General features: G+C 55.9%; 2 protein-coding genes across 3 annotated transcripts in view; both read right to left on the reverse strand.

The window, feature by feature from the left end:
* prelp (proline/arginine-rich end leucine-rich repeat protein) lies at nucleotides 1–6,118 on the reverse strand. Its single transcript, XM_086168837.1, has 7 exons — nucleotides 6,003–6,118; nucleotides 2,780–3,200; nucleotides 2,505–2,690; nucleotides 2,265–2,422; nucleotides 1,978–2,174; nucleotides 799–886; nucleotides 1–693 (listed from the first exon to the last, which is right to left on the reverse strand). Exons 2-7 carry the CDS (start codon nucleotides 3,194–3,196, stop codon nucleotides 603–605), a joined length of 1,137 nt encoding a protein of 378 aa, XP_086024963.1. The 5' UTR covers nucleotides 3,197–3,200; nucleotides 6,003–6,118; the 3' UTR covers nucleotides 1–602.
* Nucleotides 6,119–11,186: 5,068 nt separating this feature from the next.
* The window catches only part of LOC147222506 (lumican), a 4,248-nt gene continuing 348 nt past the window's right edge, over nucleotides 11,187–15,086 (reverse strand). For both annotated transcript variants that reach the window (XM_086168702.1, XM_086168703.1), the window contains exons 2-5: nucleotides 13,686–14,017; nucleotides 13,214–13,538; nucleotides 12,753–13,070; nucleotides 11,187–11,393 (exon numbers count right to left, since the gene is read on the reverse strand). In XM_086168702.1, coding sequence (XP_086024828.1) covers nucleotides 11,242–11,393; nucleotides 12,753–13,070; nucleotides 13,214–13,538; nucleotides 13,686–14,017 — 1,127 coding nt within the window. In that variant the 3' untranslated portion in view covers nucleotides 11,187–11,241. The remainder of the gene's footprint in view (nucleotides 11,394–12,752; nucleotides 13,071–13,213; nucleotides 13,539–13,685; nucleotides 14,018–15,086) is intronic.

The raw sequence follows: 15,086 nt of genomic DNA on the forward strand, positions 1-15,086 counted from the left end.
GGAAAGGTTTTATTTGCCGTTATTCATACAAAACTCCTTCTCACAGGGGAACTTTCTACAGGAGCTAGAGGAGCGAGATACCAGGACGCGTTTACTCGGAGTACCTTGAAAAGTGCAGGACATTCAGGACAGTTCCAACTACGCGGTAGTCACGTTTCAACAGATCCCTTCCTCCACTTCTTCTGCTGCTGCTGCATGTGTGTCTTCTGCTCCTCCATGTTCAAACACACACCTCGCGTCTGTCCACGGACCTGTACTCTCCGGTAGTACTCTCTTTTGTTTTTATGCAGTTTTTTTATTTTTTTATTTTCACGAGCGCAAAAGTATTAATAATCGCAACTCCAACAAAAACAAACAAACAAACAAACAAGAATTCTAAATGCTGGGTTGGAACCACCTCCCAGGCTGGAAAGGAGTGATTCTGAACCTGAAGCTTCAGGTGGATTCAGCAGCTCCGTCCCAGGACATCAGTGGGCTGTTGGACTTGCATGAAGCCAACACTTGTGTGCGTGTGTGTGTGTGTGTGTGTGTGTGTGTGTGTGTGTGTGTGTGTGTGTGTGTGTGAGATATGTGCACGGCCCAGGGCTCAAGGCACACTTCTTCTAAATGACAATGGAGTGGAGGTGTCTGAAGCACATGATGACATCCAGAGGTATGGGAGGGCTCAGGTGGTTCCCGTCCAGGCGCAGGTACCTGAGGAGACAGAAAACACAGCTCTCATGTCACGACCTGCACGTCCGCTGCACACACCGCTCACTTCCTGGAACCATGGCGTCCTTCCGTACGTGGAAGATGTACCTTAGCCGGGGCACCTTGGTGTAGTCCTCCTGGCTGAGCTCCGTGCTGGACTGCAGGCCGAAGGGGCAGATCTGGGTGCCGTTGATGCCTGTCGGGGAAGCGGCGGCGAGAGGTTTGAGTGGTCCACACGGCCCCCACAAACAATGAGCTTTCGCGTGCTGGCGGAACAACATTTCCCGTGGAAAAGGTTCTTCAGCCAGCAGAGAGCAGGCGGCCGATCTTCTGGGCCGGGCGAGGAGGCACCTTTGCGTGAACGTTGCAGGTTAGCTTGAGATATGGACCTCTTTCCACACGCAGTCAGATACTGGAGGTTTTGTCGACTCCTAAAGAAATGAACCTTCCGATTTAAGTTCGGCCTCAGAAATGTCCGCTCACTTGGGGCTCCTCTTTTTGAGTTTTCTTCTTTCTGACATATAAATATACAGCCGTGTACATTCTGTATGTATCTCAAATGGGAAGATCTTCTCAGCCTGGGCTGTGCATCCGGCGTGGTCAGGTCCGAGTGGTGAAAGCTGCAGTGCCAGCCTTTGGACACGAGGGGGCAGAAAAACCCTAAAGAAATGTTAGAAACAGCGGCGATGTACTCGCGGCGTTTCACTGTGTACTCACTGAGTTCCCAGCGAGTACTAAGTCACAAGAGTCAGCACTAATTTGTCAGCACTTGGTGCCGAGTGCCGAGTACCGTTGTAGAATCTTACTCGTTTAAACTGAGAAATGTGGCTTTTACAACTCCTGCATTTTTCATCGTTATCTACTGACATTATTGATCCGTTCTGATCAATGTACGATGTACAAGTATAAAGTAAAGGGATGGGGATCCTCATGAATTTTGAAGCAGTGGGTCAAACATCCAGGCTGATCTCCACTGACAGACCTCTGAGGGCACCCGAACCCCCAGATCTTTCCTTGGCTTCACGCCTGTTCTCCCAACCCGTATCTTCTGCAGCCACAGATAGGAGCATACGAGTCTGCCCCGAGGAGTGCTCCGCTCGTAAGGCAGGGCTCCCGGGCATCAACGGATGTGAGCAGAGAGCCCGAGGTCTAGTTCGGTTTACGGGAAGCTCATGAGATCTGTATGTACGCGCCCACTCGTGACCACCGGAAAGGTCTTTTCGAAGCCGCTTCGGTTGTTGTTTGAACCGCTGGGACCCGTCGGGCCTCCCAGGCGACCGGACTTACTCTCAATGCTGTTGTGGTTGAGGTGCAGGTGCTCCAGGTGACCGTTGAACACGGGAACTGAAGCCAGCTGGTTGTGGGCGAGCTGCAGGTCCAGCAGAGTGGATATGTTGAACACGCCCACGGGGACCCCTTTGTCACTCAGTTGGTTGTAGTTCAGCCTCACAAACGCCAGGTGCGTGAGGCCCTTGAAGTAATCTCTGATGAGGACATAAGTGGAGAGAAGAGATCTGCTGTGAAACGTCACGTCCAGCCAGGCCCGAGCCACGGTGCGCACGCCGTCTACTTGCTTCGGGATGTCATCTATGCGGTTTCTGTCGAGGAACAGCTGAATCAGGCCACCCGGCATCCCAGCAGGCATCTTTCTCAGCACGTTGTGAGCCAGGTTGAGCTGCATGAGGCCCGACAGGTCCTTGAAAAGGCTCCTTTCCAGGTCGCTGTCACTCAGCTGAGGAGGAAAACACTCCGGTCGGTTTTCAGAACGCCCGCTGAGCGGTTAGCATGTGGCGGCTGGAACGACGGAGGGTCACCTGGTTGTGGTACAGGTCCAGGAGCGTCAGACTCCCCATCTTACTGAAGGCGCCGGCCGGGATCTTGGAAATGTGATTTCTGCTCAGGCGAAGCTGCTCCAGAGTTGCCGGAAGGCCTGAAGGTACCTCTTTGAGCTTGTTACGCTGGGCGTAGAGATACAGCAGAGCTGGTATCTTCTCAAACACCTGCAAATAGGACAGCTCTAGAAATCCCATTGAAAGGGTCTTTTCTGCGAAACTGTAACGGTGACTGCCGGCCGCATGCCGTCTCCCACCTGACTGTCTATCCTATGGATGCGGTTGTTGGCGAGGTTTATCCAGCGCACCTCGGTGGCATTGTTGAACGGCTCTGCCGTCACCTCTGAGATGTAGTTGTTCTGCAGGTACAGGTAGTGAGCCCGTAATGGGATGGTGGGGATCACGCGGATGTTGCGGTTCTCACAGTTGAGGGCGTTTGGATGGGTTGGGGAGCAGGTACACTCCCGGGGACAGTCTGGGAAGACCGAGGGCGGGCCAAGGATGGGCGGGGGGAAGTCCGTGGGCTCCTGGGGCTCCGCCGGCTCGGAAGAAGAAGGCTTCCTGGCGCTCACCGGGCGCCGAGTGGGTTTCCTCCCTCGAGGCCTCTGGGTGACCACCGCGCCCATCAGGAGAAACACAGCCAATGCAGAGAGGAGTCCTGCGCTGACCTTCATGGTCCTAACATGGAACAGGAGATACAGAAGGTTAGTTCCTTCCTGTTGTACTTCACAGTGTCTTTAACCAGTGACGTACTAGGAGACATTGACAACAACAGCAACAGCAACAACAGCAACAGCAACAGCAACAGCAACAGCAACAACAACAACAACAACAACAACAGCAGCAGCAGCAGCAGCAGCAGCAGCAAAGCTAAACCCATCAGGCAAGATGGAGTAAAACTAAGGGGTTTCCAAGTTCAAGGGTTTCCAAAAACATCTCATCAGATGTAGGCCCCTCACGGACCACCCCCTTGGACAGACCCATGCAGGCCAGGGGTTCTTCCATTGTGATCTGAACACCAGATGGAATCTAGAGACCAATGGCGCATAGGCATGATCATGTCTAATTGGCTCTTTGAGAACCCTCCTCTTTGATTGGCAGGAGGTCATCCCACCTTCTCTAGCAAGCCGATCAGGCTTGCAGGCCCCTCATACAAACCGGGACCAGCAAATCTCAAGCTTTGTCACCGGGATTCACCAGACCTCTGGGGTCGTCCTGAATCCCTGTGGATCTGCGTTCCGGTGAGGTAGAACGCGTAAATATCTCTGCACACTTCTGATGTCGCTTTGCTTTTTAGAACTGAATCTGACAGAACATTAGGATGAAGAAAAAAAAAACACACATAAAAACACAACTCTCACTTGGAGGTTCTTATTTTTGGAAGCACTTTTTGTATCTGCCGGTACAAGTTCATCAGCAGAGTGTTGGGGCTGTCAGGGTTTCAGACACTGACACAGGAAATTGGCTTCACTGAGCCGAGGAGACTAGCAGAGGTTCAGGCATAAAGCTTCTTTTGTTAGCGAGGGAGTGGAGAGGGTTTGAACTCCTTGACCCCCAAGACGCCCAGCTGCACCAAACCAGATCATTTCTACATGAACTCTGCAACACATCCTGCTCAGCTCAGAGCGCAACTCCAGCAACCTGGATTAGGAACCATCATCTGTCCTGAGCTATGAGTTCACTTGTGCTCTCCATTTGTGCCGACGGGCTCGGTGGCCTCAGTGGCTCTTGACAAATCTTTCAGGACACACCCAGCAAATCTAAGATATGTAGTACATCCAGTAGATGTACTAGTAGATGTGTGTGTGTGTGTGTGTGTGTGTGTGTGTGTGTGTGTAGGAATGAAAAGATTGCTATCTTCTGCTGATGCAGATGTTTCATTAATCATCCCCAATGTTTGCTTTGCCCGGGGACAAACTTTGAACTTTTTCTACACACACATACACACACACACACACACACACACACACACACACACACACACACACACACCAATGAAAACACATGGCTCTCCAGCACAGTGTTCCTTTATTTGACAAGTGCCCAGCTAATTTTCTGAAAGCCCCAAATGCCTGTAGATGCAGGACCGGCCCCGGAGCCCTGGAGCTCCATCAGGCGCTCCACTCGGAGCCCTGGAGCTCCATCGGGCGCTCCACTCGGAGCCCTGGAGCTCCATCGGGCGCTCCACTCGGAGCCCCGGAGCCGCAGGATCCCCATGGCCACCTCCTGTAACCACGTACAGTCTGAATCTCCATGCAGGGCAGAATTAACGCCCCGTCCCGGTGGAACGTCAGAGGTACTTTGAGAACCTTGTCCCCACCAAGGCCAGTCACTCCAACAAGTTGTACTCAGCAGAGGAGCGGAGGTACCTTGACCAATACTACACTGTTCTGGACGGAGAGGCTTCAGATGCTTGTAAGACGGATCTACTCGGGATAATTCCTTTCAGCAAACATGGGAGCCGTAGCCTCGATGTTTGAGGAACAAAGTTCTTTGCCGCTGCTGCGTGTCCGCTCTGCTCTGTTTCCAGCAGGCAATGTTGCGTAACAGCAACTGTAAGTCCTTTGGGTCCAAATGGTCGTCATTACTGTGGGAGAACCGGATCCAGCGGGCGAGATCACCATGGTAACAATGACCCTAGAAGGAAAGCCCGCGTTCATCGGACATGAGCGAGACCTGAAAGTAATCAGCTCAGATACCACATGTTTGCTCCGCTGAGCCGCAGGATGACGCGTCTGATGGAACACCGACAGAACATCGGCTCCGTGACCCGTGCGGACGGCATTTGTACAAAGGAGAAGTCCATCGATCTTTCATCGGCCGGCGTCGTCGTCTCTCAACACCCACACGAGAAGCAGCAGCGTCCCGTGTGGGTGTGGCCGTCCTGCAGAGGTCGTGCAGCCGCCGAGAGCAACTCCTGATGTGGAGCCACTGGATCAGAGGGAAGATCATGAATGCATCTAAGAGGACGGAATGGAGCGGACAACACCTCAATCCTAAGCAGTCCTGTCAGAAGGATGCAGAAGCCCCGCCCCCTTATTCACCCTGTCATCCTCAGATCATCAAGAAGATGAGAGAAGAGCAACCGTCGCACACAAAGATCCTGAAAATCTACAAATCCAAAGTTCGGCGGCTTCGGACCCTCCCTTTCTAAGACCCGCGGAGGCAGCGCGGTGATTCGGGTCCTCCCGCTGAGGACGAAGGTTCAGAATGCGGATGCTCCTCTGGTGAGCTGCCGAGCAGCCTTTCGAGCGGCCTGCGGAATCCGCTCTCCTCCCGACCTTGGACCGAGTCCAGCGGCCGCCGCTTTCTGACAAAGCGTTTCTATGGAAACGGCCCCGTGCGAGCGGGCAGCGCCGCGCCCGGGTCTCGGTCCGATGCCCCGTCTCGCGGCCGCGCCCTGTCAATCATCTCCCCCGGCGGAGGGAAACAGCCTGGAAACGGCAGAGTTTCTGATGAGAAGCTGCTGGAGTTCCTTACCTGGCTCTGCTACCTGCCCTCTTTTGTCAAGTCACAAGTTTGGTGTCTATTCTTCTGTCTGCCTCTCGGTCCTCTCTAAGCCCTCCCTTTCTCCGTTCCTCTGTTCCTCTCCGGCCCTCCCTCCCTCTCTCTCTCCCCTGCCTGCATGTTGGGTTTATTCCCTGGCTTCTCTCCCTCTCAAGGTCACAGTGCTTCTTTCTTCTTCCCCGTTTGGCCGCAGGCCCGGATTTCATCTCCTTTCTTACTGGGAGACGTTCGGCTCTCGGACCTCCCGATGCGGTCCGAGTCCGTGCGGGGCGTGCACGGCGTGCACGGCGTGCATTTCTGCACATTGGCGTGGATGCAAAAGTAAAAACGTAATCTGCTGGAGATCTGCAATCTGCCCCCCCACTCTCTCCCTTCAGGAAATCCCAGCTGCGATCTCCTCGGCGGTCCATGCAGCTCTTGTTTAGATGACCACATGCAGACCCGCGCACGTGCTCTTCATCAGCAGCATCTCAGCCTGCTTCTCTGTTTCTGCTGTATAATGCAGGACCCCCTCCCCTCTTCCCACCTCCACCGGCCTCAGCTTCGACCTCCAGCTGAGCTGTGTGTGTGTGTGTGTGTGTGTGTGTGTGTGTCGCTGGGGGTTTGGAAGTGGACATATGTTCACTGCCCCACATTCCTGCAGAGTGAGCTGCAACCCAGGGATAATGAGGAGAACATAAGTGCCTCCACTGCCCCCCTCCTTTCGCTTCTCCTTTTTCTTCTCCTTCTTCTTCCTCCTCTTGGTTCCTGCTCCTCCTCTTCACTCACTCACTCATCTGGTTTAGGATATTCATCTCAACTGGGAACATCTGGTCCTGACTGGTTTGAACTGGGTAAAGAACTTGAATCTGCAAACATGTAACAAGGGGTGTGTTGTGTGTGTGTGTGTGTGTGTGTGTAGGGCTGGAGAGGCTGCTCCAGCTCCCAGACGTATTTGTTTTAATAGCTTCATTTTCTCCAGAATACAAGGGAATACAATGAGAAATGATTTCATGGCTGACGGTCGATGCCCCTCACAGCCCGGCACGCTGGAGATCCAGGAGATCCGGAGGGTTCTTCTCTGGCCGCTCCACACTAAGCACCGTCGCATGTACAAAGACACGGCGTGCGGACCGATGGGGACGGGAAAGCAGAACGCAACAGAACCGTCGTCATGGAGACCCCAGAGGCAGCGGAGCAGAGCGGTTCCACGCAGGAGAACGTGCCGGTGTTCTCCCAGGATCTCAGGCTCTCTCTCCGGCCAGAACATCCAGGCGCTGGATCGAAGCGCTTTCACCCGCCTACGTTCACACGCTCACACACAATCGGGATCGGCCGGAGGTCGACCTTCCCTACATCTCTGCGGCTCGGTGGCCTCCACGGTCCCGGCCGGCACGCCTGGAGAAGAACATCGAGGCGGAGCTGTGTCACAGCGGTGCCTGGACACCAGACGGGGCCGAGGCTCCCGGAGCTCCTGCCAGGGATCGGCCCCGCGGCCAGCCGCCCGGAGGTCCGGTAACTTCTACCTGTCGGGGGGGGCAGAGGTGATTATGGCAATGTTAGTGTCGTTCTGATGAGAAGAGAAGAGATGAAGAGATGCGGGAATGAAGAGAAGAAGGGATGAAGAGACGAGAAAAGATGCAGAAGGTCCACAGATGGCTCAGCGTTCCTCCCCAGAGCGGCTGATGGTTGGGACGTGACGTCGAAGCCCGCAGAGCCCTGGAGGTCCCTGGAGGTGGACACGGAGGGCCGGGTTGTCGGCGCTCCGCCTGCTTTCCTTTCATTCGGGACCGCTGATCCTCACAGGGACCCGAGCCGGCTCTGCGGGCAGGAGGTCTTCCAGCAGCAGGAGCTGCTTTCCAGGCGGCTGGAGAGCGAGGTCTCGAGATCCGGCCGTGCATTGAAGTCCTCATCTCAAAGGCTTCCGAATAACCGAATAACTCCCTCTGTCACGCGGAAGGCGCTGAGATAGCGGACTTTTCCACCCGCTTCAGATATGTCATGTTGCACCGAGGCCATCTTCTCCACGGGGTCACGGAGGAACGCGCTGAAAGTCCAATGTAGAGAAAGTGTTTATGGCTTCACGTCCAAAGAAAAAGAGGACGACTTTTATTTATCTTCTCCCACAGCTTGTTTAAAGTTAGCTTGGAACCCCAGGATTCCTCACAGCTGCACGGGGAGAAGGAACATGGCTCGGGGCCGAGGGAGCTCCAGGGCCAGATCCAGCCCCTCAAGGGAGAACCCGTCCGCAGAAAGCTGCATCTGAGGTCACGCTTCATCCACCTGCGCACGTGTGTGTGTGTGTGTGTGTGTGTGTGTGTGTGTGTCTACAGGCGCTTTGCAGGCATGCTGATTGTGTTTGTGGAGGTCTCAATAAACACACCTGTAAATGGAACACATGGCTTCCCTAAGACCCAAGACTGTATGACACCTTAATGAAGCTGACCCGGGTACACACACCTCTGACCTTTGACCTCCCCTGTATCCCCACCCAACCGTCCCACCCCAGAGTCTCGCCGGGGGGCAGAACCTGTTTGTGAGGCTCCATTTGAAAACAGACAAAGGCAAGAACTTGACAAGCTCCAAGCACAGATGATCACATTTTGGGGAAACGTCAAGGGTCTCGAAGAGCAGCCGGATCTGCTTCTGCTGGATCTCCGGCTGGAGCTGCTGGTGGACGCCACCCCTGCCCCGCGTCGCTCTGATCCCTCTTTTATCACTGCTCGGTCAAGTTGGCACACAAGGAGCAAACATGGAGCTAAGACCTCCAGAGCCCGTGCTTCCAGGGAACCTCGCATCATCAACTCGGAGGGTCGTTCTTACTCATTTTAGTCGCTCAACGCAGGGATAATAGACGAGTGTTTTATGACCTCCAGGACTCACACAAGATGATCTCCTCCCCCGACAAACTTCTTGGACGGTCGTAAACCCCTCTGCCCCCTCATGGGTGGGAGCTGCTGAGCCAGCTGGATTTGAATGAACCATCGGATCAGAAGTTATGGAAGTTATGGTTCGTCCCGCGCCATCTGAGGTTGAACCCGAGCAGCTTTGTCTATTTTAAAGCGTCCCTTCTGCGGAGCATCTTCATAGGAACCAGAAGCGAGAAGCGCCGAAGAGCTGTGCTGTGCAGAAGGGGGACAACCCGGGCTGTAGAACGGTCCCCTGGCCAATCATCTGCAGGAGCAGATGTCGCCTGAGCAGTGCTGACTGATATCCTGACCCGCGAGAATGGAAACGCTTTCCGGCGCTGCGACTCCCTCTGCTCTCACACTGCTTCTGGTTCCAGACCCGCTCCTCTTCAAGACCCGCCCTGCTCCCAGACCGGCTCTGCTTCCAGGCCGGTTCTGGTCCCGGACCCGCTCCTCTTCAAGACCCGCCCTGCTCCCAGACCGGCTCTGCTTCCTGGCCGGTTCTGGTCCCGGACCCGCTCCTCTTCAAGACCCGCCCTGCTCCCAGACCGGCTCTGCTTCCAGGCCGGTTCTGGTCCCGGACCCGCTCCTCTTCAAGACCCGCCCTGCTCCCAGACCGGCTCTACTTCCAGGCCGGTTCTGGTCCCGGACCCGCTCCTTTTCCAGACCGGTTCTGCTCCCAGACTGGTTCTGCTCCCAGGCCGGCTCTGGTTCCAGACCCGCTCCGGTTCTGCTCCCAGACCAGTTCTGCTCCCAGACTGGTCCTGGTTCTAAACCAGCTCCTTTTCCCAGATCAGTTCTGCTCCCAGAGCCGTTCTGGTTTCAGGCTTGTTTGTCCCCGGACTCTTTCTGATGGCATTAACAGGAGTCTGTTCTGAGCCGCTGATAAATCTCATTGCTGCTCTTGGACCTTCCTGAGGAGGTTCAGCTTCTCATCCCAGAGGCTTGTCTGGTCCTGAAGAACATCCTCAAGATGTTCCAGTCCGTTTGCCAAGATATGATTTATCAGCGTTATCAGATAGTTTCCTCTGTGTGTGAATAATAATCTGACAAGCGGTTCAGTTGACGGCGGTTGAGTCTCGCTAGATGAGTAAATGAAGGGGATTCATGGCCGAGGGTTGCCGGTTCTCGGTTTGCCTTTCAGCAACAACGTGGCACCGCAGACCTTTTTCTTTTTCCCTCAGCTCACATCCTTGCATCATGACTGTGTTTTGGACAGGAAGCCACGCTCAGATCTGGGGCGAGAGCGTGGCTAAAAGCCCCAGACGCTGTCTAATCCTGTCGGAGCTCCGAGAGGACGTGGTGTCACCTGGAAAGTATGGAAGCAGACTCGCGAAAACAAGAGCTCTATGAGTCCGCGCCGTACATGGCCGCGGTTATTTCTGTATGCCGATGAGGCCGGCGCTCTGCGGCGTGAACACAAAAGCCTTACGGGCCGACGGTTGCTGCATAACGGTCGTAATGAGTCCAAATGAAGCGATGAATGCGCCTGTGTTTTCTAACCTGCCGTCTCAGTGTCTGCGGCGCCGGGAGGAGACCGACCTGCTTCCGAGGCTAGAAGACGTCTCATTTTCCAGACAGCGCATTCTTCCACCCATCAAATATGTGAGTGTTTGTGAGATTCAGAAATGGATTCCGTTTGTTTAAGACCCGTTAAAAAGGCTGCGCGTGTGGAATCTCAGCATTTATGAACTGCTGCGTTGAGCCTCTTCTTCCCTGCTGATGCTTCGCCCAGTTCCCATCCATCATTTCAAAGAGCACGTAAATCTGCACCATTATCACCCACGTGTTCCAGTCATCTTATGTTCGGCCGCGCGTGGAGTGTCTGACAGCGTCTGCTGGACCGCGGGGAGGTATTACCTCATGGCTCCGTAATTGTTCGCCGAGTTCGTAAATTAAGTTTCTACGCCGCTTGCAGGAACGGTTGTCATTGTTCTGTTTTTCTCGCAAACCGCGTTTAAACAGCGAGCTAATGGGATCCAGGCGTGGGATCGCCCAAAGGCCAGATTTACGTCCCCGCGATGTTTACGTCGGACCCCACCCCTCGGCGCCGGGCTGCAAGACCCCGCCTTCAAATCACATGCAGATGGAAACGTGTGCGGAGGCCAAACTCCACAAGCCTGTGAAGTCATGGGAATTTACACGAGACCGGTCCGAGCTCTGTCCCGGCCGGACGAACCGGGCTTGTCGGCGGCGGCCTCGAAGGCCAAGGTGCTCCACTTTACGAAAGCTTGGTCATCAAACAGGCAAAGGAGCAAATCCATCTGTATCACATCGTGTTTATTGCTCGGTTAAATGGGTGATTCTCAGACACGGCGGTCGTGTCACAGGAACATGCTGTGCAGCGCTCGCAGGCAGAAGCCCCAGTCCAGAGGCAGGTGTTGGGGGGACATCTTGTTCCCTTCCAGCCGCAGAACCTCCATCCGGGAGTAAGACGTCGGGCCCACCTCTCTGCAGAAACTCGTCACGTTGAACTCTTGAGCGAGGAGACCACAATTCAGGGTTAACAACATTCATGAGGATCGCGCGTCTCGACGTTCTGGTCTCGTCAAAGCGCCGATGAATCCTCGCGGGGGTCTCCTTTCACGCCCAGAACGTCCCGAGGCTTTGCAGAGCACGGGAGCGTCTGGGTCTGCAGAGCCTGGAAACGGCCTGTTCTCCTCACGGGCCTGCGTTTCCCATTAGTTGTCTCGCAGGTGCCGCGGTCAAAACAGAAGCCGCGGAAAAACCACAATACTCCCTTTCACTCTCTCCCCGAGTCAGGGGGACTCGGCTCCCCTCGGCCCAGACTGTAGGCTTTGGCACGCCGGCCGCCGCCGCCGCCGCCACCGCCGCCGCGGCTGTACCCAGGTGTGTCGCTGTGGAAGGTTCTGTCTCTGCTTGTCTCCTTGGTTTCAGAAACAACAGCGCGCTTGTATTCGGCCCAAGTCTGGAGACGGGGTCTAATATGTATTATACTGTGTGTGTGTGTGTGTGTGTGTGTGTGTGTGTGTGTGTGTGTGTGTGTGTGTGTGTGTGTGTGTGTGTGTGAGTGTGTGTGTGAGTGTGTGTGTGTGTGTGCTCATTTTTTGCCCCATGATGACTCCCGTCTATAAAGCAGAGAGGGATGAGGAGGAAGAAGGAACTGAAGCGAGGCGAGAGGAAGGAGGACGAGGAGGGAACATCGTGTGCTGCAGGCTCTTCTGGCACGGCGGCTTCTAAAACCATTACAGATGTTTTCATACCAATCTCCCATTTTCTTTAATAATCTCCTCTTCCTTCATCCCACCAACCTAAGGTCCCTCCCCCTTTCCCTCCCACGTCCTCTTCTCCTCCACCTCCTCCCCCCTTCCTGCATCTGGCCTGAACCCTCCCATTTATGAACACTGTTCTTGGCAGTGCTTCCTTTGGATCCAGAGTCCAGACTCCTCCTCCTCCTCCTCCTTCCCCTCCTCCTCATCTTCAGCCCCTCACTCCCTCCTCTTTCTTCTTCCCCTCGTCTTCCTCCTCCTCTTCCTCCTCCCAGGGCAACACAGACTCCTTCTTTCTTTCTTTCCTTCTTATGATGATACTTTCAGTTTCTTGGTTGCCCCTCACACACACACACACACACACACACACACACACACACACACACACACACACACACACACACAACACACACACACACACACACACACACACACACACACACACACACACACACACACACACACACGCACACACAGGGGAAGTGTGTGTCGGAAGCGTTGTAAAGAATATTGAATGTGAAGAGTGTGTGGAAGGACGGGACCTGACACTGAGGTCCGAAGGCTGAGAGCCGACGGAACCCGGCGCTCGGCGTGAAGAAGCTCACCTCGTATCTGGTTGGCCTGCAGATAGAGGTGCTGCAGCATGGGGGACACGGTGGGAATGCTGCTCAGACGGTTGTAGGAAAGGTCCAGCTCCACCAGGCTGGAGAAGTTGAAGACCTGCGAGTGGACGGCGTCGCTCCGCAGGAGGCAGCGGCTCAGACGAAGGTACTTCAGGCTGGAGAATCCGGCAAAGCTGTCCTTCTCCAGCCCGGAGAGGGAGTTATTGGACAGATCCAGCTGCTGCACCGAGGGGGGCAACGGCCCGGGGACGGACACAAACAAATTCCCACTGAGGTCCAGCAGGTTCAGACTGAGGAGACCTTGAGGATGAAGATGGAGACACGGCATAGGTGGAGGTCGAACCGACAGCTTGCGATCACAAGTCTGGTCACAATGAGGACACATGCGCATGCATGCAGGCACACACACACACACACACACACACACACACACACACACACACCTCCGAGGTCTCCCTCTGCGATGGCGCTCAGTCGGTTCCCCTGCAGCAGTAGCAGCGTGAGGTTCCGCAGATCCTGCAGAGCCCCGGCGCCGATGCTGCTTATACGGTTGTGAGCCAGACGCAGCTGCCGGAGGCCGGCGGGGAGGCCGGCGGGCACGGCGCTCAGGTGGTTGTGGCTGGCGAAGAAGAAGACCAGCTCGGTCTGGTTCCGAAGGGCCGTCGGTTCCAGCTCGTCACTCTGCAGCCGGTTGTGGTCCAGGATGAGCCAGCGAAGGCCGGTGACGTTGAGCAGCGAGGAGGAGGACAGGGCTGAGATGTTGTTCCCCTGCGGAGGAAGCGACACAGAGCCCGGTGAGCGAGGTCCTCCTTCAAACGCCGTCTGGAGTCCCGGGCTGAAGGTCGATCACCGACAGACGGCGGAGATAAATACGTTCTAGCTCGGCGCCGGATCAGGACGGCGTGCCCTCGCTACCTGCAGGAACAGGTACTGCGTTCTGGCCGGCAGGCGGCCCGACACCTCCTCCAGTCCTCTGTGGTCGCAGTAGAGCGCCGTGGGCCAGTGGACGGGGCAGTCGCAGAGTTCAGGACAGGGCTCGGGATTGTTGGCTCGGAACCAGGCCCGGTCCAGCCGGCCCCGCAGGCTGAACACGCTGGGCTCGCCCAGCAGACGGTCGATCCGCAGAGGGACTCCCCCGTAGTCCACCTGGGCGACGACGGTGGCCCGCGCCATGTCGAGGACGTGCAGCAGGACCAGCGCGGCACAGCACGGCACCTCCGTGGACAGGGACATCTGCTCCAGCGATCCTGCCGGTGAAAGGCGGAGAGGGTGACGCCCGCCGGGAAACCACCTGACTCTACCGCTCGGTCGGCCGTCTTAGATAATAGATAAATAATTCGTCCATCCCCATTAATCCCTTGTGAGGAAATTGCTTCTCTGCAGTGAAGCCGTCGTGGATGAACCGTAGCCGTGGGCCGCCAGGGGAACAGCGAGGCGTCCGGTGTCTCGCTCACACACGGAGGAGCGCCGATTCCAACCAGGAATGTTCGCGTCCAAAGACGACGGCTCGACCTCCTGCGCCGCGCCGCCCCGTCGTGACCGACGTAGGACGGGTCACGTGACCCCTCCGGAACGCTCGCCGGCCGAGGTTCTGTCGGACCTCTATATGAACCCGTTCTACGCGGCGATCGCGTGGCTGACCGGCCCGTCCCGGCTCGGCGCGGTGAGGATCTCGTTGAGTTCTACCGAACCTCGGCTTGCTTTCCTGCGTCCGGATAGAACCACTCCTTTCCTGCCGTGGCAGCAGCCGGAGCGTCTCCAGCGAGAGGGTCAACGCTGCCCCTGCGTCCAAAGACGAACCGGCAGAGAACAGGAGGAGGACGACCGCCGGCTTCGGCGGAAAAGCCTCGAGGCTTGGCTGCGGCGGCGACTTTGAAAAATGATCGAATGCTGAGAAATCCCGTAAAAGCCGGGGCGCACGTTCAGCTCTGTGAGCCTGGCCATGATCCTGATGATCCTCCATCTTCCATCACTAAACTCAGTGTGAAGAATAAGTATCTTCAAACAAAACAATGAAACCGTGTGGCTCTTCGGGAGCCGGCGATGGTCAACTCCCGCTGGCCTGCGGACCCCGAAGGAGCTCCGCCGATAGTTTATTTATTTAGCGAACGTCTCCGGGCTCGACCCGACGCTGCCGCCAGAGGACTCTCCAGGCGCCTCGAACAAACAAATCATTGGGCAGCTGGACGGCGCGAGGACCAGAGGACCAGATGTCTGCTCGGCCTCCCGAGGAGAGAGGACCACTTTCGCTGTTATTGTTTCATACGCGGCTAAAACGTCGTCAGAGCCAGACCTGTCTGCGATAGAGAGCTGCCC

Source organism: Fistularia commersonii, chromosome 21, assembly GCF_037954325.1.
Source record: "Fistularia commersonii isolate RoL2024-O1a breed Wild chromosome 21, RoL_Fcom_v1.0, whole genome shotgun sequence".
Classification (NCBI taxonomy): domain Eukaryota; kingdom Metazoa; phylum Chordata; class Actinopteri; order Syngnathiformes; family Fistulariidae; genus Fistularia; species Fistularia commersonii.

What these genes read in the sequence shown, in the direction of transcription:
- prelp (XM_086168837.1), bottom strand. Translation starts at nt 3,196, where the DNA reads ATGAAGGTCAGCGCAGGACTCCTCTCTGCATTGGCTGTGTTTCTCCTG. An exon ending in TCCATAGGATAGACAGTCAG is followed by an intron (nt 2,691 to 2,779) that starts GTGGGAGACGGC and finishes TCCTATTTGCAG; the next exon opens with GTGTTTGAGAAGATACCAGC. An exon ending in ACCAAGGTGCCCCGGCTAAG is followed by an intron (nt 694 to 798) that starts GTACATCTTCCA and finishes CTGTCTCCTCAG; the next exon opens with GTACCTGCGCCTGGACGGGA.